The sequence below is a fragment of the Saccopteryx leptura genome, chromosome 3 (assembly GCF_036850995.1).
Source record: "Saccopteryx leptura isolate mSacLep1 chromosome 3, mSacLep1_pri_phased_curated, whole genome shotgun sequence".
Taxonomy (NCBI): Eukaryota; Metazoa; Chordata; class Mammalia; order Chiroptera; family Emballonuridae; genus Saccopteryx; species Saccopteryx leptura.
Window position 1 is genome coordinate 246,267,816 of NC_089505.1, and position 22,432 is coordinate 246,290,247.

General features: G+C 44.2%; 1 protein-coding gene across 1 annotated transcript in view; it reads left to right on the forward strand.

Annotated features, from left to right (window-relative positions):
• Nucleotides 1-22,219, forward strand: part of PAIP2B (poly(A) binding protein interacting protein 2B) — a 40,879-nt gene extending 18,660 nt beyond the window's left edge. The window contains exons 2-4 of the mRNA XM_066378016.1: nucleotides 15,082-15,230; nucleotides 20,765-20,941; nucleotides 21,889-22,219. Coding sequence (XP_066234113.1) covers nucleotides 15,093-15,230; nucleotides 20,765-20,941; nucleotides 21,889-21,945 — 372 coding nt within the window. The 5' untranslated portion in view covers nucleotides 15,082-15,092 and the 3' untranslated portion in view covers nucleotides 21,946-22,219. The remainder of the gene's footprint in view (nucleotides 1-15,081; nucleotides 15,231-20,764; nucleotides 20,942-21,888) is intronic.
• Nucleotides 22,220-22,432: the final 213 nt, after the last annotated feature.

A 22,432-nucleotide genomic window follows, 5' to 3' on the forward strand; every position in this document is an offset into this window, starting at 1 on the left:
GAATAGTCATTCTGGCCTGACTAGGTGGATGGTACAGTGGATAGAGCTTCAAACTGGGACACGGAGGACCCAGGTTCGAAATCCTGAGGTCACCAGCTTGAGCACAGGCTCATCTGGCTTGAGCATGGGCTCACTAGCTTGAGCTCAAGGTTACCAACTTGAGCGTGGGATTATAGACATGACCCCATGGTCACTGATGTGAGCCCGAAGGTCGCTGGCTTGAGTCCAAGGTCACTGGCTTGAATAAGGGGTAACTCACTCTTCTGTAGCCCGCCCGCCCCCCTTCACAAGGCAAATATGAGAAAGCAATCAATAAACAACTAAGGAGCCACAACAAAGAATTATTCTCATCTCTCCCTTCCTGTCTGTCCCTATCTGTCCCTCTCTCTGACTCTCAAAAAGAAAAAAAAAAGGAATAGCCATTCTGGAACTAAAGTGGGGAGTATGAGAGGTTAGGGTAGTGGCTAAGAGCATGGACTTTGGAGACAGAGGACCTAAACTTAAGCCCCAGTTCTGGCACTTACTTGGATTGTACTTTAGGCAAGTTGTTTAATTAATCTCTGAATGGTGGAGAATTCATCTGAAAAACCAGGATGATGATAGCACCTACTTCCTAGCATTGTTGTAAAGATTAAAAGAATGTTAGTGAAGTACTTAGAAGTGCTGTTATTTTATTCTCATCTTTCCCCCTTGTATTTGGGTAGATTGCTTATTTGCTCTTTGTAACTTAATTGTCCTATGGTGCCCCCTGTTTCTGTTAGAGGTCTGGGTAAGCTTTCTTCAAATACTTTTTCAGTTGATGACCTACTTTCCCAATTCGATTTTGCCCTTGCAAATTAGATGGTCAAATCCTGCCTCTTCAACAGTTTCCATACCAAAAAACCCACAGGCCGCCAAGCTTTATATGGCTCTAGTAGTTTTACTGACAATTTAAGGTCTTTGGGTAAGGACCACATTGTGCAGTGTGGGGCCTTTCCTATCTGAAATTGTTTCTTGACTCATTCCAGCACTGTGCCCCCATTAACCAGGGAAACATTCCTCTCTCTCATGGAACAGCTTTTGTTCTTATACTCATCCCTCAAGGACTCTCCTATCCAAGTTAATTTTCAAGAAGTTTGTCCCACCTAAAATGGAGGTGCCCTTTCTGAAAAGACTTCTGGTGAATATAGTTTTCTCTACCTCATTACATATGTATTTAGACTGCTTGGCTGCCCTCTCCCCACTTTGCTGTGGTGAACAGTCCTTTTTGCCAGAAAGGTATAAAATAAACATGTGGTCCCTTTTGGTGATTTTTTTGGGGGACCCATTGTATGTTTTTTTTTCTAGTTTTTTTTAACTTTACTGTGGCAAGTTTTTATGCCTAGCCTACAGCTAGCTCATGAAGAGAATGTTATGTTATAGTTACCTAGTGTTAGTAGATGCTAATATAGTACACAAGAACTCATAAAAAAATTTACTAGAAGTAAGAGAGCTTTTTATTCTTTCAATAGTAATTTAACAGATTCCTGAATGATTGTGTCACTGGCTGAGGAGAATAACTTAATACTCAAAGAAGAGTGCTCAGGCCCTGGCCGGTTGGCTCAGTGGTAGAGTGTCGGCCTGGCGTGCAGGAGTCCCGGGTTCAATTCCCGGCCGGGGCACACAGGAGAAGCGCCCATCTGCTTCTCCACCCCTCCCCCTCTCCTTCCTCTCTGTCTTTCTCTTCCCCTCCTGTAGCCAAGGCTCCACTGGAGGAAAGTTTGCCCGGGCGCTGAGGATGGCTCTGTGGCTTCTGCCTCAGGCGCTAGAATGGCTCTGATTGCGGCAGAGCGATGCCCCAAGATGGGCAGAGCATCGCCCCATGGTGGGCATGCCAGGTGGATCCTGGTCGGGCGCATGCGGGAGTCTGTCTGACTGCCTCCCCGTTTCCAGCTTCGTAAAAATGCAAAAAAAAAAAAAAAAGAGGAGTACTCAGCCTGGCCGGGTGGTGGCGCAGTGGATAGAGCGTCGGACTGGGATGCCGAGGACCCAGGTTCGAGACCCCAGGGTTGCCAGCATGAGCTCAGGCTCATCTGGTTTGAGCAAAGGTTCACCAGCTTGGACCCAGGGTCGCTGGCTGGAGCAAGGGGTTACTTGGTCTGCTGAGGGCCCGTGGTCAAGGCATATATGAGAAAACAATCAATGAGCAACTGGGGTGTTGCAATGCGCAATGAAAAACTGATGATTGATGCTTCTCATTTCTCTGTTCCTGTCTGTCTATCCCTCTCTCTGACTCTCTCTGTAAAAAAAAAAAAAAAGAGTGCTCAGCTGCAGATCCTAGCCCCTAAGCATGAATGTCCTTCCTAGTAAATGAGGTTTGGAATACAGCATTTTAGATATGAGAGTCAACAAATTATTTATTGAGGACCTGCTGAGTACATAAAGGCATGCTAAGAAGCTGTGAAAGACTTGATTTTTGCCCTCAAAAAACTTCTAAGGGCAATAGACTGTTCCCAGAACAAATGATGTATGTATGTATAATATATATATGCACTCAAATACATATATGTATAATCAAATGTGAAATGAGGGTGGAGGTGGGGGAGACCTCAGGCAGAAATTGTATTTAGGCTTCTATAGTGTCATTTCTGGTATTACACATTTAAAAAACTGGAACTATTAGCCAATCAGTCTAAGACATTTAGAAGCTTTTGTTTTGTTACTGAGATTGTTATTGAGAAAAGTTACACATACTTCATATGTAATAATTTGCCCATTTGGAATGTTTTTTATTAGTGTTATCTGCTAAAAACATCAGTTCTCAGTATTTCCCCTGTTAATGGCAAATATCTTTTTGGAGCTAGCTATGGAGCAGCCAAGGTCCCTGTGATGACCACCATCCAATGATATATTTATAATTACTACTTGGAGGACAATTGAAGGCCTTTACCTGTGGGTATAGAAATTGAGGACAGGTCTGGGCAGAGAGCTTGTTACTGACTTTAGGCAAGTCTGTTGATTCTACCTTTGGAAGTACCTTCAGATGCTTTATGGAGTGCATTTTTTGTCTGTTCTGTACATTTCCACTAGGATAATAGTAATGTCACAAAACATTCTTATGGCATGGTTCTTAAGTTTGTGTGCTGTTAGTAACTGTTAGATTAAAAATGTGGTAAATAAATAATAAAGGCAATTAATTATTAGAGAAATGCTTGGTAGTTATAAACAGTACTTCTCAGAGCAATGAATTCATTTATGGAAATTTATTTATTTATATTTTTGTGACAGGAACAGAGAAACAAAGAGACAGACAGGGACATACAGGCTGGAAGGGAGAGGAATGAAAAGCATCAATTCTTTGTTGCTACACCTTAGTGTTTATTGATTGCTTTCTCATATGTGCCTTGACGGGGCGAAGAGGGGACTACAGGAGAGTGAGTGACCCCGTGCTCAAGCTAGCAACCTTTGGGCTCAAGCCAGCGACTCTGGGGTCATGTCTGTGATCTCATGCTCAAGCCAGCGACCCCGCGCTCAGGCTGGCAACCTCGGGTTTTGAACCTGGGTGCTCTGCATCACAGTCTGATGCTTAATCATTGCGCCACTGCCTGGTCAGGCTTTTTATTTATTTATTTATTTATTTATTTATTTATTTATTTATTTATTTATTTATTTTTTGTATTTTTCTGAAGTGAGAAGCAGGGAGGCAGAGAGACAGACTCTTGCATGTGCCTGACAGGGATCCACCCGGCAAGCCCACCAGGGGGTAATGCTTTGCCCATCTGGGACGTTGCTTTGTTGCAACCAGAGCCTTTCTAGCACCTGAGGTGGAGGCCATGGAGTCATCCTTAGCGCCCTGGCCAACTTTGCTCCAGTGGAGCGTTGGCTGTGGCAGGGGATGAAAGAGATAGAAAGGAGAGGGGGAGGGATAGAGAAGCAGATGGGTGCTTCTCCTGTGTGCCCTAGCTAGGAATTGAACCCGGGACTTCCACATGCCAAGCCAACACTCTACCACTGAGCCTGCCGGCCAGGGCTTTTTTTTTTTTTTTTTAAGTGAGAAAGGCATAGACAGGGACAGACAGACAGGAAGGGAGAGAGATGAAAAGCATCAAATCATAGTTGCAGTACCTTAGTTGTTCATTGATTTCTTTCTCATATGTGCCTTGACTGGGGGCCTCCATCCGAGCCAGTGACCCCTTCCTCAAGCCAATGACCTTGGGCTCAAGTCAGTGACCACTGGGTCATGTCTATAATCCCACACTCAAGCTGATGAGCCTACGCTCAAGCTAGTGACTTTGGGGTTTCAAACCTGGGTCCTCAGTGTCCCAGACTGGCGCTCTGGTCAGGCAGCCATAGATTTTTTTTCCCCCAACAAGCATTCACAAGACTGGTTTTTTGTAGAACACAGATTTGGGAACTACTCAATAGGAATTAGGGCAATTGAGATTTGGACTCTTCCATGTACAGTTTGCCACTGTATTGCAAGAATTGTCCTTAGTCTTTATTTAGTCTTTCTACAATCAGAATCACGTATGGCAGTTAATAAGCAAAAATAAATATGTTGGCCTTGGCTTAGGTCTAACAAATCAGAACATCTAAATCAGGGGTCCCCAAACTTTTTACACAGGGGCCAGTTCACTGTCCCTCAGACCGTTGGAGGGCCAGACTATAAAAAAAACTAGGAATAAATCCCTATGCACACTGCACATATCTTATTTTAAAGTAAAAAAAAAACAAAACGGGAACAAATACAATATTTAAAATAAAGAACAAGTAAATTTAAATCAACAAACTGACCAGTATTTCAATGGGAACTATGGGCCTGCTTTTGGCTAATTAGATGGTCAATGTGCTCCTCTCACTGACCACCAATGAAAGAGGTGCCCCTTCCGGAAGTGCGGCGGGGGCCGGATAAATGGCCTCAGGGAGCCACCTGCTGCCCATGGGCCGTAGTTTGGGGACTCCTGATCTAAGTGGTACGATGTGGAAAGCTTCTGGGTGATTCTGTTACACTCTAGAAGTTGAGAGCCACTGAATAGAAATATGCCTTCTCAGTACTTGCTAAACGCATCCTTAATCCTATTTGAGTATGCTGCCATTTTATAGTCTTGGCTCTGGTCTGAGAACTAACTACACTGTGTAGTTATGTTCAGTGTTGTCATTCTTCCTAGAGTGATTGTATCCAGATTTTCAGAGTCCATTTCATCAGGGCAAATTTATAGATCAGTCAGTAGAGGACACAAGAGAGATTGTGTTCTGTTTATATCATCTTCCTAATATGACCGCCTTGAGTTTAACTTAGAAGATAATTCTATTCGTAATTTACTTCTGCTTTTAATGTATTTTCTATTAGAGAACCTAAATAATTTTACTCTTGACTTGTCAGGTAATAAGCTTTTGAAAGCTTCTTACTGCCTGACTAGGCAGTGGCACAGTGGATGGAACGTCAGACTGGGATGCAGAGGACCCAGGTTCGAAACCCCGAGGTCGCCGATTTGAGCATGAGCTCATCCAGCTGGCTCACCAGTCTGAACGTGGGGTCGTGGTTGTTGGCTTGAGCCCAAAAGTCGCTGGCTTAAAGCCCAGGGTCGCTGGCTTGAGCCCAAGGTCACTGACTTGAGCAAGGAGTCACTCTGCTGTAGCTCCTCCCCCAAGGCATATATGAAAAAGCAGTCAATGAACAACTAAAAACAAGCCACAACAGAGAATTGATGCTTCTCATCTCTCCATTCCTGCCCATTTGTCCCTTCTCTGTCTCTGTCACAAAAAAAAAAGCTTTTTACTAACTTCTAATTGCAGGTAAGTATAGTACTGTGTGCTTGACAAGGGCATTGACATTCTGTTAGCAAGCCTTTTACTTTTTTTTTTTTTAATTAAAAAAATTTTTTTTTTATTTTTAGTGAGAGGAAGGGAGGCAGAGACAGACTCCCGCATGTGCTTCAACTGGGATCCTCCCAGCAAGCCCACTAGGGGGCGATGCTCCTCCCATCTGGGGCCCTTGCTCCGGTGCCATTTTTTAGCGCAGGAGGAGGAGGCCATAGAGCCATCCTCAGCGCCTGGGGCCAACTCTTTCTAATTGAGCCTTGGCTGCAGAAGGGGAGGAGAAGAGAGTGAGAAGAGAAACCCGAAGGGGAGGAGTGGAGAAGCAAATGGGCGCTTCTCCTGTGTGCCCTGACTGGGAATCGAACCCAGGACATCCATACACTGGGATGACGCTCTGCTGTTGAGCCAACCAGCCAGGGCCACAAGCCTTTCTCTTGCATCAAATAAAAGATAACTAATGGAGCATTTGTGTGTTGAGGTCAATATAAAGAAAGCTTAGCAGGGTGATTACTCCCTTATTTCCTATTAAAGTCCATGCTTCTTCTCTGAGAATAAATAAAATGGAATAGAAGGCACAAGACCATTGTAATGAGAGATTGATCTGGAATCTTTAAAACCACTATGTACATATCTCACCTGTTCTCCCATCCCACCCTCTGTAAAAGGTGAACTGCTTATCCTGCCACCCATCCACTTTGAACTTCCACCAAATGATGAAGGAAAGTTGATGGGTTTTTTTACTTTGTAAAAGAAGACAAGTTATTTTAGTGCTGAGTATAACATGAGATATAAAAATATGTCCTATATGGGCCCTGGCTGGTTGGGTCAGTGGTATAGTGTCGGCCTGGCATGTGGATGTTCCGGATTCGATTCCTAGTCAGGGCATAGGAGAAGTGACCATGTGCTTTTCTATCCCTCTCCTTCTCGCTTCTCTCTCTCTCTTTTCCCCTCTTGCAACCATAGCTTGATTGGAGCAAGTTGGCCCCAGGCGTGAGGATGGCTCCGTGGACTCTGAGACAGGTGCTGAGTAGAGCTTGGTTGCTGAGCAACAGAGCAGTGCCCCCTACTGGGCTTGTCAGGGCACATGCGGGAGTCTGTCTCTCTGCCTCCCCTCCTCTCACTGAATTAAAAAAAGTGCTATGTGAATTTAAAAGACTTTATAAAATTCTTGTATTGCTTATGAAGCTTTTTTTTTTTTTAGTTAAAGGAGGGGAGATAGAGCCAGATTCTTGTAAGCACCCTGGCTGGGATCCACCCAGCAACCCCTGTCTGGGGCCAGTGCTCCAATCAGCTGAGCTATCTTCAGCTTCCAGGGCCAACTCTCCAACCAGCCGAGCCATTGGCTTTGGAAAGGAAAGAGGAAGAGAAGGGGGAGAAGGAGGAAAAGTGAAGCAGATGGTCACTTCTCTTGTGTGCCCTGACTGGGATTTGAACCTGGGACATCCATATGATGGGCTGACACTCTATCCACTGAGCCAATCAGCCAGGGCCTGCTTATGAAGCTTTAAAATGTGTGTGTGTGTATATATATAAAACCCTTGAAAAATTAAAAGAGGAAATAAAAATAAAGCCACAAAGTTGGAGGTTGGTAGGTTTACCCGACAACTGTTGGGCCTTGAGACTTGCATTAGGGAGACATGCAGTCCTGCCACCAGGGAAGTGAACCCTGCCGTGGAGTGAGGGTGCTCCTCGTGGCATTGTAATGGGCCACGTCTCTCCCGATCACTTTTCTTTCCCAGTGGCTCTTCTTTTCTCAGCTGTGACTTCATGCTCACCATGCAGCTCTTTACTACTAATTAAGAATCCCAGGCATTTATATTTTGAATCCTGGGAATGTATTAGTTTTTCAGAAGATCAAATGAGTATCTCCACCTGACTTCCCATGCCTGACACCATTAGTTATTCCTTCTTTCTCCTGTATTTTTAGCCTCTCCCTCTCTATTGGACCCCTTATGTAAATATTTCAGCATAGACCAGTGGTAGTCAACCTGGTCCGTACTGCCCACTAGTGGGCGTTCCAGCTTTCATGGTGGGCGGTAGCGGAGCAACTCGCAGAGGTCCCCAAACTTTTTACACAGGGGGCCAGTTCACTGTCCCTCAGACCGTTGGAGGGCTACCACATACAGTGCTTCTCTCACTGACCACCAATGAAAGAGGTGCCCCTTCCGGGAGTGCAGCGGGGGGCCGGATAAATGGCCTCAGGGGGCCACATGCGGCCCGCGGGCCTGTAGTTTGGGGACGCCTGAAAAGTATAAATAAAAAGATAGATTTAACTATAGTAAGTTGTTTTATAAAGATTTATTCTGCCAAACTTAAAGAAAATACGACATAAAATACTTGGTAAGTAATTATTATTATATGCTTTAACTTGCTGTAACTCTGCTTTATAAATTTTATAAAGTAAAGTTACTTCCCTACTTTATAAATCACCATTACTGTGGAACCGGTGGGCAGTTAGAAAGTTTTACTACTAACAGATACAAAAGTGGGCGGTAGGTATAAAAAGGTTGACTACCCCTGCTCTAGACTCTCCATTCTTTAAAAGTAAGGTTTCCAGGGATCTCTCATCCCTCCAGTTTCTGTCCATTTTTATCCCTTCTCTTGGCAGCTGGACTCCTTGAAAGAGTCATCTAATACTTCCTATCACCTGCAAGTCATACCTCCATTTGTCTCGCACTCTCATTTCTCTTCATGGAAACTGCTCTTTTTTTTTAAGTTTTTTTTTTTTTTTTAAGATTTTATTTATTCATTATAGAGAGGGGAGGGGGGGGGGGAGAGGAGCAGGAAGCATCAACTCCCATATGTGCCCTGACCAGGCAAGCCCAGGGTTCTGAACCGGCAACCTCAGCGTTTCCAGGTTGACGCTCCATCCACTGTGCCACCACAGGTCAGGCCATGGAAACTGCTTAATAAGCTCATTAGAGATTTCCATGGTCCTAAATTCTGTGGGCATTCCTCAGCCTTCCTCTTGACCTTTCAGCAGCCTTTAACACACCCAATTCCTCTGTGTGCTAGTTTCCTGTGGCTGCTGTAACAAATTACCACACACAGGTGGTTTAAAGCAACATAAACTCACTCTCTGGCAGTTCCGGATGCCAGAAGTAAAAAATCAAGGTGTGACCAGACTGCACTCGGAAGGCTGAGGGAGAGGGAAAATCTGACCTTTGCCTTTTCAACTATTATGGCCATAGGCATTCCTTGACTTGTGGCCTCTTTGCTCCAATCTCTGCCTCCATGATCACATTTTCTCCTTCTTTCTGTCTTAAATTTCCCTCTGCTTTTTTTTTTTTTTTTTTAATTATGCTCTTCCAAAAAAATTATTGACTACTGGAGTGACATTGGTACATGTCATCTGTATACTGCATTGTGTGTTCACCACCCCAAGTCAAGTCTCTCCATCATCATCTATTCCCCCTCACCCTCCTCCACCTCCCCTCACCCCTCATTCTCCCCTGCAGTCACCACAGTGTTGCCTGTGTCTGTAAGTTTTTTTTTCTTTGCTTAATCCCTTCACCTTTGTCACTAGCTCCCTAGCCCTTTAGCCCCCTTCCAGTCTGACAGTTGTCAGCCTATGCTCTGTATCTAGAAGTCTGTTTCTATTTTGTTTTTGTTTTTTTTTTCTTTTTGTATTTCTCTGAAGCTGGAAATGGGGAGAGACAGTCAGACAGACTCCCGCATGCGCCCGACCAGGATCCACCAGGCACACCCACCAGGGGGTGTCGCTCTGTTGCTACCAGAGCCACACTCTAGCGCCTGGGGCAGAGGCCAAGGAGCCATCCCCAGCGCCCGGGCCCATCCTTGCTCCAATGGAGCCTCGCTGCAGGAGGGGAAGAGAGAGACAGAGAGGAAAGAGGGGGAGGGGTGGAGAAGCAGATGGGCGCCTCTCCTGTATGCCCTGGCCGGGAATCGAACCCGGGACTCCCGCACGCCAGGCTGACACTCTACCACTGAGCCAACCGGCCAGGGCCTGTTTCTATTTTGTTTTTTGATTTATTTTGTTCATTAGATTCCACATATAAATGAAACCATGAGGTACTTGTATTTCTATGACTGGCTTCTTTCACTTAGCATAATAACTTCTAGATCCAGCCTGACCAGGAGGTGGCGCAGTGGATAGAGCATCGGACTGGGATGCGGAGGACCCAGTTTCGAGACCCCAAGGTCACCAGCTTGAGTGCGGGCTCATCTGGTTTGAGCAAAAAGCTCACCAGCTTGGACCCAAGGTCACTGGCTCGAGCAAGGGGTCACTCGGTCTGCTGTAACCCCCCCGTCAAGGCACATATGAGAAAACAATCAGTGAACAACTAAGGTGTCACAACGAAAAACTGATGATGCTTCTCATCTCTTCATTCCTGTCTGTCTGTCCCTATCTGTCCCTCTCTCTGACTCTCTCTCTGTCTCTGTATTAAAAAACAAACAAAAAAACAACAAAAACAAAAAAAAGGTAAGGAAAAGATATATACCCTGATAATTTAAAATGGGCAAAGTACAGGAGGTCCTCCAGGTACGACAAAATTCTGTTCCAACAACAGTGACATAAACCAAATTTTGATGTAAGTCGAAACACACCCTAGTCTAATAAACGGAACACTTGTGCTTTTTTTTTTTTTTTTTTTTTTTGTGACAGAGACAGAGAGAGAGTCAGAGAGAGGGACAGATAGGGACAGACAGACAGGGAAAGAGATGAGAAACATCAATTCTTTGTTGCGGTTCCTTAGTTGTTGATTGATTGATTTCTCATATGTGCCTTGACTGGGGGGTTACAGCAGACTGAGTGACCCCTTGCTCAAGCCAGTGACCTTGGGTCCAAGCTGGTGAGCTTTGCTCAAACCAGATGAGCCCGCGCTCAAGCTGGCGACCTCGGGGTCTCGAACCTGGGTCCTCCACATCCCGGTCCAGTGCTCTATCCACTGCGCCACTGCCTGGTCAGGCCGGAACACCTGTGCTTTTAACAGCCCAAAATGGCATAGGTAAGCATACTGGGGGACACCAACTCCCTCACTCATATGCGTGTTACTGTGTAGTCTACCATGTGCAGCCAAACTATATAGTTTGTTCACATAGTAAGTATGATACTAATGATGTACGTAAGCTGGAACCCTCACATCTCAATTTTTTAAAGTTTTTATGGAAGTGAGCATCATAAACTCAAAACATTATCTGAGACTATTGAAACCCAAAGACCCTCTGTATTTTAACAAGATACAGAGGGTCTTGTTAACAAGAAATATAAAGAGTGTCAATACAGTGTGTCCATAAAGTCATGGTGTACTTTTGACTGGTCACAGGAAAGCAACAAAAGATGGTAGAAATGTGAAATCTGCACCAAATAAAAGGAAAACTCTCCCAGTTTCATACCTATTGAGTGCAGTTCGATGTGGGCTCACGCACAGATTTTTTAGGGCTCCTTAGGTAGCTATCCCATATAGCCTCTACAGACTCGTCACTGCCTGATGGCCTACCAGAACGGGGTTTCTCCACCAAACTGCCGGTTTCCTTCAACTGCTTATCCCACCCAGTAATGTTATTCCTATGTGGTGGTGCTTCATTTTAAATGCGCTGATATTCACGTTGCACTTTGGTCACGGATTCAAATTTAGCAAGCCACAGAACACACTGAATTTTCCTCTGTACCGTCCACATCTCGACTGGCACGGCCATGGGCTGCTCTGCTGTATACGTGGTGTGTACATCATCTGCGCATGCGCACATGCTGCCACATCATCCTACAGAAACCGGGAAGGTTTTCCTTTTATTTGGTGCAGATTTCACATTTCTATTGTCTTTTGTTGCTTTCCTGTTCCGGTCAAAAGTGCACCATGACTTTACGGACACACTGTATATCTCAAAATATTTAGCCTTAGTAAAAATCAAAGAAATGTAAGTGTAAACAATAAATTGCAATCTTACTCTTTTGAGATTGGCAGTGATTATGAGATTGGCAGTGATTTAAAAAGTGATACTCATGAATCAGTGGAATGAGCACTTACATACTACTGATTGGAATTTAAATCTTGAATCAACCAATGAATGTATGAAAAGTGGAACAACAGATCAGTGTTTCTCTCCCTCTCTCTCTCTGTCTCAAAAAAAAAATAGTCTTATGATAGTATGGCAATAAATCAAGAGTCTTAGAAAAAGAAATATACTTTCCAAATAGCAGTTTTATTCCTAGGAGTTATCCTAAGGAAATCATTAGAGAAAATGAACACAAGAAGTTCATTGAAACTTTATAATACAAAAACATTAGAAACATCCCAAAAGACAGTGTGGCTATGTTAAGATAGAAATGAAAAAAAAGCTAATGATGGTGTGTCTTGCTGTTACTATAAGAATGGATACGTGGGCTCTGGCCAGTTGGCTCAGTGGTGGAGCATCGGCCTGGCGTGTGGAAGTTCCAGGTTCAATTCCCAGCCAGGACACACGGGAGAAGTTCCCATCTGCTTCTCCACCCGTCCTCCTCTCCTTCCTCTCTCTCTCTTTCCCTCCCGCAGCCAAGGCTCCATTGGAGCAAAGTTGGCCCTGGTGCTGAGCATGGCTCTATGGCATCCTCCTCAGATGCTAGAATGGCTCCAGTTGCAATGGAGCAACGCCCCCGGTGGGCTTGCCGGTGGATCCTGTCTCTGCCTCCCTGCTTCTCACTTCAGAAAAATACAAAAAAAGAATGGATAGTTGGGGAATGTATCTGTGTGTGTCTATGTGTCTGAATACACGTAAGAGAAGTCAGGGAAGGTTATATGCACATTGTTCATCATTCTTTACTCTGGTTGGTTGAACAACTGGTGACCTTAATTTTCTCCTTTTTGCTTATCAATAAAAAGAACATGTATTATTTTTTGAAATAGGTTCTAAAGTGGCCCTGGCCAGTTGACTCATTGGTAGAGCTGTGGCCTGGCGTGTGGAAGTCCTGTGTTCGATTCCCGGTCAGGGCATATAGGAGAAGCGACCATCTGCTTCTCCACCCTTCCCCCTCCCCTTCTCTCTCTCTCTCTCTCTCTCTCTCTCTGTCTCTCTCCCTCCCTCCCTCCCTCCCTCCCACCCTCCCTCTCTCTCTCTCCTCCCCTCCCACAGCCATGGCTCAAATGGTTCTAGCAGTTTGGCCCAAGCCACTGAGGATGGCTCCATGGCCTCGCCTCAGGTGCTGAAATAAAATAGCTCAGTTACCAAGCAACGGAGAAGCAGCCCAAGATGAGCAGAGCATCGCCCTGTAGGGGGCTTGCTGGGTGGATGGATCCCAGTAGGAGCCATGTAGGAGTCTGTCTCTGCCTCCCTGCCTCCCACCTCTCACTTAAAAAAAAAAAAGAAAAAAGAAAAAAATGGTTCTAAAGAAAAATAAGCTTGAGAATTAGAATAAGAGACAGTTGCTTATAATGTTCATTAAGAATCACATTTTCCTCACTTATTTAAACGTTGAGGGTTAAGAAGCCGGGTGATCTTTGATTAAGTTCTGAAACTGACAGCATTTGCCTTGAAAGAATTCGCTCCCCATTCCATTTGCCTAGAAAGGGTAACTAACCCTAGTCATGGTTTTCTTTTTTTTCTTACCTTTTTTTTTACCGGAAAATAAATTAATTTTATTTATTTTTCAATAAATTTAACTCCTTGAGGTACATTACATGGTCTCTGTGTCCAGTAGCCTTACCAGGAAGGTTGCTTCAGCATTTAGCATGAAACCATGCCACTGTTTCCAGTTTCCATGAGATAAGTTACCTTTCTTCAGATGACTGGTTTTGCTTGGTTTGCCAGCAGGAGTCACTGTGTTGTTTTTTGCATTGTACACATAAGCACATATCTTATCTTGTCTAGACAGAATTCATTTCATCTCAGCATAACACGTTCAGGTTTGTTGTTGTTTTTTTAAAGATTTTATTTAATCTTCAGAGAGGAGAGAGAGAGGGAAGGGGGAGGAACAGGATATGTGCCCATATGTGCCTTGACCAGGCAAGCCCAGGGTTTCGAACTGGCGACCTCGGCATTCCAGGTCAACTCTATCCCACTGTGCCACCACAGGTCAGGCCAACACGTTCAGTTTTAAGAAGAGCTATGTGCTCCCTCTGGTTGCTGAGACCCCACTTATAGCCAGCAAAAATGGCCTTGGACCTCAGCTTTCCAGACATATGTATTGTTATAGAAGTTCTATTCCCAGCAGGCCTTCACAGACTCCAAGATGGTGGAAAGAGGACTTTTTTTTTTCTTTTAACTCGGGTTGAGAACCTATGGCTCGCGAGCCAGGTGTGGCTCTTTTGATGGCTGCATCTGGCTCGCAGACAAATCTTTAGTAAAAAAAAATAAGGCCTGACTAGGCAGTGGTGCAGTGGATGGAGCGTTGGACTGGGATGCTGAGGACCCAGGTTCGAGACCCCAAGGTCGCCAGCTTGAGCACGGGCTCATCTGGTTTGAGCAAAAGCTCACCAGCTTGGACCCAAGGTCACTGGCTCAAGCAAGGGCTTACTCAGTCTGCTGAAGGCCCGCGGTCAAGGCACATATGAGAAAGCAATCAATGAACAACTAAGGTGTCACAATGCGTAACGAAAAGGTAATGATTCATACTTCTCTCTCCGTTCCTGTCTGTCTGTCCTTGTCTATTCCTCTCTCTGACTCTCTCTGTCTCTGTAAAAAAAAACAAAAAAAACCCGTTAAAAATATAAAACATTCTCATGTATTACAATCCATTCATTTCCTACCGCTCATGTTCATAGTTGCAGGTGGCTGGAGCCAATCACAGCTGTACTCCGGGACAACACCAAATTTTTATTGGATAATGCGTAACGTTCACGGGTTGTTGTATGGCTCTCACGGAATTACATTTTAAAATATGTGGCATTCATGGCTCTCTCAGCCAGAAAGGTTCCCAACCCGTTTTAACTCTTAAAGAATTGTACATCTGGCCCTAGCCAGGTGGTTCAGTGGATAGTGTTGACCTGGCATGCCAGAGGTACGAGAAGCAACCAATGAGTACACAACTAGGTGGAACTAAGTGAAGTAACAAGTTGATGATTTCTCTCTCTCTCTCTCTCTCTCTCTCTCTCACCCTCCCTCTTTCTCTTCCTCCCTCCCACTTTCTTTCTCTTTTCCCCCTCCCTCTTCTCAAATCAATGGAAAATTTAAAAAATAATTTACATCTGTATAGTTGACAACTAAGATATGGTTTGTTTTGTAAAGGTACAGGTTAGCAGTTTATGTTTATCTGTAGTTAATAACTTTTACTTAGAACTTCAGAAATTTCTAGAAGAATCTGGTTATTATAGGTTTTCATTTCCTTGATCCTTATAACATTTTATCCTTTCTTTTGTTTCTGTTTAGGTCCTATCATAATGAATGGAACCAGTGTGGTAAATACATCACCCAGTGTAAAATCCAAAGAGGACCAGGGGTTGAATGGGCATGACGAGAAGGAAAACCCGTTTGCAGAGTTCATGTGGATGGAGAATGAAGAGGATTTCAACAGACAGGTAAAGAAAGAAGGGGAAGGACAGGGATGTATGTAACACAACAACTATAATATTTTATTGTCAGTCTGTTACAAATTCTGCGTTCATTGGCTGTATTATTATTTTTTAATTTTTATTTATTTGTTTTTTTACAGAGACAGAGAGAGAGTCAGAGGGATAGACAGGGACAGACAGGAATGGAGACAGATGAGAAGCATCAATCATTAGTTTTTCGTTGCGCATTGCGACTTCTTAGTTGTTCATTGATTGCTTTCTGATATATGCCTTGACTGCGGGCCTTCAGCAGACTGAGTAAGTAACCCCTTGCTGGAGCCAGTGACCCTGGGTCCAAGCTGGTGAGCTTTTGCTCAAGCCAGATGAGCCCGCGCTCAAGCTGGTGACCTCAGGGTCTCAAACCTGGGTCCTTCCACATCCCAGTCCAACGCTCTATCCACTGCGCCACTGCCTGGTCAGGCTATTATTATTTTTTAGACATTAAATTTAATTGGGTGACATTGATCAATGAGTACCTACTGTACTTCCCCATGTATAAGACGCACCCCTTTTTGAAATGGGGTCTAAAAACTGGGCACGTCTTATACAGTGGTTGTAAATTTTTTTACTTGCATTTCCCGCTTGAGGAGTTATATGAATTTTATGATGAATAAAACTTGAGTTCAATAACTTTATGTAATACTTTCTTTTTTTCAAATTTTGGGCCCCAAAATTAAGGTGCATCTTATACATGGGAGTGTCTTATACATGAGAAATATGGTAGGTTTCGGGTAAACATTTTTTTTTTCGGGTAAACATTTTTTTAGTGGTTGAACTGTTGATTGTGTTGTGTGCCCATCACCTGAAGACAAATCATTTTCTGCTACCATATATTTGTCTCTCTTTACTCCCCTCCCCTCCAATCCTCTCCCCTGCTAACCACTTCACTTTTATTTATGTCCATGAGTCTCAGTTTGTGTGTCTGTGTGTTTTGCAAGAGAGAGACGGATAGGAAAGGAGAGAGAGGAGAAGCATCAACTCATAGTTGCCGCACTTTCATTGTTCATTGATTGCTTCTCATACATATCTTGATGGGGGGAGTGCTCTAGCCAAGCCAGCGACCATGGGGTCATGTCTGTAATCCCACTTTCAAGCTGGAGACCCTGTATTCAAGCCGGTGACCTCAGGGTTTCGAACCTGGGTCCCCAGCACCCCAGTTTTATATCCCACCTATGTATGAAATCATATACTTCTTAGCCTTTTCTGATTTACTTATTTCACTTAGTATAATGTTCTCAAGGTCCATTTTAGAATAACTTAAAAATACGTGGTCTGGCCTGACCAGGCAGTAGTGCAGTGGATAGAGCGTCGGACTGGGATGCGGAAGGACTCAGGTTCGAGACCCCAAGTTCGCCAGCTTGAGCGCAGGCTCATCTGGTTTGAGCAAAAAGCTCACCAGCTTGGACCCAAGGTCGCTGGCCCGGGCAAGGGGTTACTTGGTCTGCTGAAGGCCCACAGTCAAGGCACATACGAGAAAGCAATCAATGAACAACTAAGGTGTCGCAACGAAAAACTGATGATTGATGCTTCTCATCTCTCTCCGTTCCTGTCTGTCTGTCCCTGTCTATCCCTCTCTCTGTCTCTGTAAAAAAAAAAGAATGACATGGTTTGTGCTGACAAGGAAGTACCTTCAACTGATAAGAGACCAGACAGTGCTTTAAAGGAAGATTGTGATATTTTTCTGTCACATTGGTTAAGAGAATCTAATGCTTTAGTGATCTGGTGTAGACTTTGGGGATATAGCAGTTTTGTGCAGACAGGCCAGCCTGACATGCTCCAAATAGGGACTGGCAGAATGTCAGCCTGAGATGAGTATGTAGTAGGGAGGGGAAAGCTAGACTGCTTCAACAAAGTCAACAGTAATTCATTGTCTTCTATCTCTGTGACGTTAACAGCTCAAGACAAGCCATCCTAGGTAGCCAGGCGGCCACACAGTTCCCTCCTTGGTGTTCCAAGGCACTTACCGTATTTCCCCGTGTATAAGACACTCTCGTGTATAAGACGCACCTTAATTTTGAGGCCTGAAATTTGAAAAAAAATGTATTACGTAAAGTTATTGAACTCAAGATTTATTCATTATAAAATTCATACAACTCCTCATCTGTATGAAAAAGAGGGAAATGCAAGTAAAACAATCTACAAATACTATATAAGATGCACCCAGTGTTTAGACCCCAAATTTTTTGGAAAAGGGTGCGTCTTATACATGGAGAAATGCAGTATCAACTGAGTAGCTGAAGGAAGACTGGAAGTCTAGCCACTGGGAACAGGAGAGAGCTGAAGGACAAGGCAAGTGATCTTCTTTCAACCGAGTGATGCAAAGTGCTCACATCCCTTATGGGGACATTACGTGATAGATAGTTTTATGTCCACATCTAGCACAGGAGACAGGAAATATGGTATTGACTGAATAGCCTAATGCTGTGGGAAGAAGAAAACAAGCTTGGGTGGCACAGCCAGCAGTCTCCACTCCGGTGGCTCCTTGTGTTGTGATTTGTGTGAACAGCATGTATACCATGCTTCCATCACAACCCTGTGCCCAGGTAGCCATTTTCAAGGGTTGTGCCTGTGAATAAGGATAGATTTAACAAGGGAGCACACACTGTTAGGCTTTTGGGGAGAGCCAGAGCAAATCTTGAGCAGTCATGTTAAATCTTGTGGCTTGGAAGTATTTTGTGGTTATTGTTTTAAGTACTTCATATCTTTATTATTTACTTAAAATTTTTTTTTAAAGTTTTGCCAATTGTAATGTTGAAATACTGTTTTTAACTCTTGCTATCAGTGACTTTTTTTTTTAATTCATGAGGTTACCTGTATGAGCTGGTTTGGGTGCTTATTTTTGCTTGACTCCCTCTGGTGGCGGCATGAGTGAGCTATGGATTGTCACCAGACCGGCTTTGGGAAAAGGAATGGCCAAATGTGAAGCAGGAGGCCTGTTGAAATCACACAGTCTGCAGAATGAACTCTTAAGAGTTAAGAATGACTGCAAACAAGTATAAAATATATACTGCTTTAGTTTAGGGCAATCTTTAAGAAATATGGAGTGCTTTAGCCTGACCAGGTGGTGGCGCAGTGGATAGAGCGTTGGACTGGGATGCAGAGGACCCAGGTTTGAGACCCCGAGGTCACCAGCTTGAGCATGGGCTCATCTGGTTTGAGCAGAGCTCACCAGCTTGGACTCAGGGTCGCTGGCTCGAGCAAGGGGTTACTCGGTCTGCTGAAGACCCACGGTCAAGGCACATATGAGAAAGCAATCAGTGAACAACTAAGGTGTCACAACGAAAAACTAATGATTGATGCATCTCATCTCAGTTCCGTTCCTGCCTGCCTGTCTCTATCTATTCCTTTCTCTGACTCTCTCTGTCTCTGTAAAAAAAAAAAAAAAATGGAGTGGTTTAAATATTCATATTATTTCTTGTTTTGAAAGAATACTACATTGATGACATCATTTTCTATTGGTATGCCAAAAAGTATTCCCTCTGTCTTTCCAAGGTTCTGAAAATAATTTTCTTTCTTAGGGACTTCATTACCAGAAAAGTGGGCCAGAAGCTGAGTTGTGTTTTTTTTGTTTTCTTTTTATGAGACAGAGAGTCAGAGAGGGATAGATAGGAACAGACAGACAGGAACGGAGAAAGTTGAGAAGCATCAATCATTAGTTTTTCATTGCGACACCTTAGTTGTTCATTGATTGCTTTCTCATATGTGCCTTGACCGTGGGGCTACAGCAGAGCAAGTGACCCCTTGCTTAAGCCAGTGACCTTGGGTCCAAGCTAGTGAGCTTTGCTCAAACCAGATGAGCCCACGCTCAAGCTGGCCCCTCGGTGTCTCAAACCTGGGTCCTCCGCATCCCAGTCCGACGCTCTATCCATTGCACCACCGCCTGGTCAGGCGAGTTGGTTTTGATTTAATGTCCACTGTCCAGGTAGTGGTCTAGTTAGATAGTTTTTGTTCCTTCTTAATAGTTGTAAAATGGACCAAAAGCCAGTGACTTAATCAGCCATGCCTCTGAAGTGAAGGCTCCGTAAAAACCCTAAAAGGACTGGATTCATAGAGCTTCCAGGGGGCTACAGCAGACCGAGTGACCCCTTGCTCAAGCCAGTGATCTTGGACTCAAGCTGATGAGCCTTGCTCAAACCAGATGAGCCCACGCTCAAGCCGGCGACCTTGGGGTTTCGAACCTGGGTCTTCCGCGTCCCAGTCTGTCACTTTATCCACCGCCTGGTCAGACTTAGGTCTTAAGAGACATACAGAGATGACGTCAGAGTAATGGCGCGGTAGGAAGCGATACCAATAAATCTCCCCCAAAACTCAACAAGATCTTCAACCAGAAACAGAAAAACCTATCCTTGGAGCCTCCAGGTGTTTTGCAATAGTTGTAAAATGGGAAATTAAGGGAGAGTTCCTTATTAACAAGATTGAGAAAAGAATTTTAAGCTTTAAAACTGATTTTTGGTAAGTGCCATATGAACAGAAAATCTGTGTCACATATTAGAGATCTTATATCTGTGAAGAATTTCTGCTGTTTTGCATAACTATTTCATTAGTCTTATTGTTGATGGAATTTGGTTGAAAAAATTAAAAATTGTATTTTCTCCAGCCAGTCATTAGAAATGTCTTAATTCTTTTTTTTTTTAATAAATTTTTTAAAAAAATTATTTTATTTTATTTTTTTACAGAGACCGAGAGAGAGTCAGAGTGAGGGATAGACAGACAGGAACGGAGAGATGAGAAGCATCAATCATTAGTTTTTTGTTGCGCATTGCGACACCTTAGTTGTTCATTGATTGCTTTCTCATATGTGCCTTGACCGTGGGCCTTCATCAGACTGAGTAACCCCTTGCCTGGGTCCAAGCTGGTGAGCTTTGCTCAAACCAGATGAGCCCACGCTCAAGCTGGCGACCTCGGGGTCTCAAACCTGGGTCTTCTGCATCCCAGGCTGACGCTCTATCCACTGCGCCACCGCCTGGTCAGGCTTAATTCTTAGTAGATCTTATGCAAGATCATTCTTTTTTTTTGTTTTGTTTTTTGTATTTTTCTGAAGTTGGAAACGGGGAGGCAGTCAGACAGACTTCCGCATGCGCCCGACCGGGATCCACCCAGCATGCCCACCAGGGGGCGATGCTCTGCCCATCTGGGGTGTCGCTCTGCCACAAACAAAGCCATTCCAGCGCCTGAGGCAGAGGCCACAGAGCCATCCTCAGTGCCCGGGCAAACTTTGCTCCAATGGAGCCTTGACTGCGGGAGGGGAAGAGAGAGACAGAGAAGAAGGAGAGGGGGAGAGGTAGAGAAGCATATGGGCACTTCTCGTATGTGCCCTGGCCGGGAATCGAACCGGGACTCCTGCACGCCAGGCCGATGCTCTACCACTGAGCTAACTGGCCAGGGCTGCAAGATCATTCTTGATCTTGAAGTCATAACCTCTGAAAGAAAGAGGTGGAGAAAATAGAAGAGGTAAGTACCTCTAGGACAGTAAGTCTGAGCCCCACACCTTTGCTTGCCAGGTGGAGGAGGAGCTGCAGGAGCAGGACTTTTTGGACCGTTGCTTCCAGGAGATGCTGGATGAAGAAGACCAAGACTGGTTTATTCCATCACGTGACCTGCCTCAGGCCATGGGACAGTTGCAACAACAGTTAAATGGACTTTCTGTCAGCGATGGTCATGATTCTGAAGATATTTTGGTAAGAGCCATAAGTAGTTCCACATGTGACATAGTGAAAAAAATATGGGATCTGGAGTCACAGACTTTCTGGCCCTACAACCTTGGGCAGATCTCTGGAGCCCTCCTAGCTGCTGTTTCTTCACTCGCTACATGGGCACTAATAAGCCAGTGCGTGGCCGATGCATGCCGCCTCACAGAGCTCTGTGAAAACAGTGTGCAGCATCACCAGCTTTCCTTTTCCCAGTGGGCTTTGCAAAGTAGAATTTGGATTAAGGATAAAAATTTGAACATGGAAAAGGTTTGGTTTCAAATTTATCATTTGGTGCTGTCCTTTTACTACTATTCCTCAAATCTATTTAGCATTTTGAATGATGTTGTTATAAAAATTGTTTATTTTGGAAGGAACATACTTATGAGAGGACATTTTTCGTTTAAAATTAGAAGACCAGATAAATGAATCCCCTGCCTTCCATGTTTACTTACGGAATTCTGAGTGATTTAGTTCTCCTACAATTCATGTTCTGAGTGCTTGTGTCCCGTAGTTTGCTAAGGTATTGGGTATTCACAAGAGCGTAGAGAACCAAACTGAGCATAGCAAGACGGAAAAAGATATATGTATAATAGGGATTGTTGTAACCAAACTGATTTGATGGCACTCTTTGATGTTTAAGTTAAGGTACTCAGTGAATTAAATTGTTTTTGGACTCAAACTTACAATCCCCTAATGAAAGCATCACAAAAGGGGCAGGCGTTTGAAGCAGGAAAGAGAAAATGAAGTTGGTCAGGGCTTAGTATGTCAGGAGCCATGGAGAGCAGCCCAGCAGTAACAGCGGGGTTGCATGGAATTCCCTGTTTTTCTCTCATGGAGGCTGAGAAGCAGGTGCTGGTAACAATGGCAGTAGGGAGAAAGTAAGTTTTAAAGTGGAACTTGCTGTGGGATTTATTATCTCTTGATTCTTATTTCAGAGCAAAAGTAACCTGAACCCGGATGCCAAGGAATTTATTCCAGGAGTGAAGTACTGACAGAAAAGCTTTGAGGAGGACTTGTATGTCCCCATAACCAGGGACAGTGCTGCACAAAAATGGCAGAGCTGAAGGGGGAGGGTGGGCTCGGGGTGCACAGTGGGGAAGGGGAATAGTGGTTTAACGTGGACACTGTGACTGGAGTAGCTGATGCTCAGTTTTACTCTACAAGTTTCTGAGTAGTTCTCTTGTTCTACTGACTTTCATTCTGAGCAATTCTTATTATTTTTATTATTTGTTTTTGGCTTTTTGAATTAAGGAAATTGCAATCTTTTCCTCCTTCGTCAGGAATGTCGTGCTGTGTGTGTTTAAACAAAATAAGCTGACCAAGAAAATTGGGGTGTTTATGAATGCCCTCACCCTGCTGTATACTTACAAGGGCAGTGAACACCTAGAAAACCACTATCGAGTCTGTTAAGCTGGATGGGAAGAGGGACGAGTGGGAGAAGCAGGTGCTCTAAACCAGAGGACACAACTCGGCTCTCCG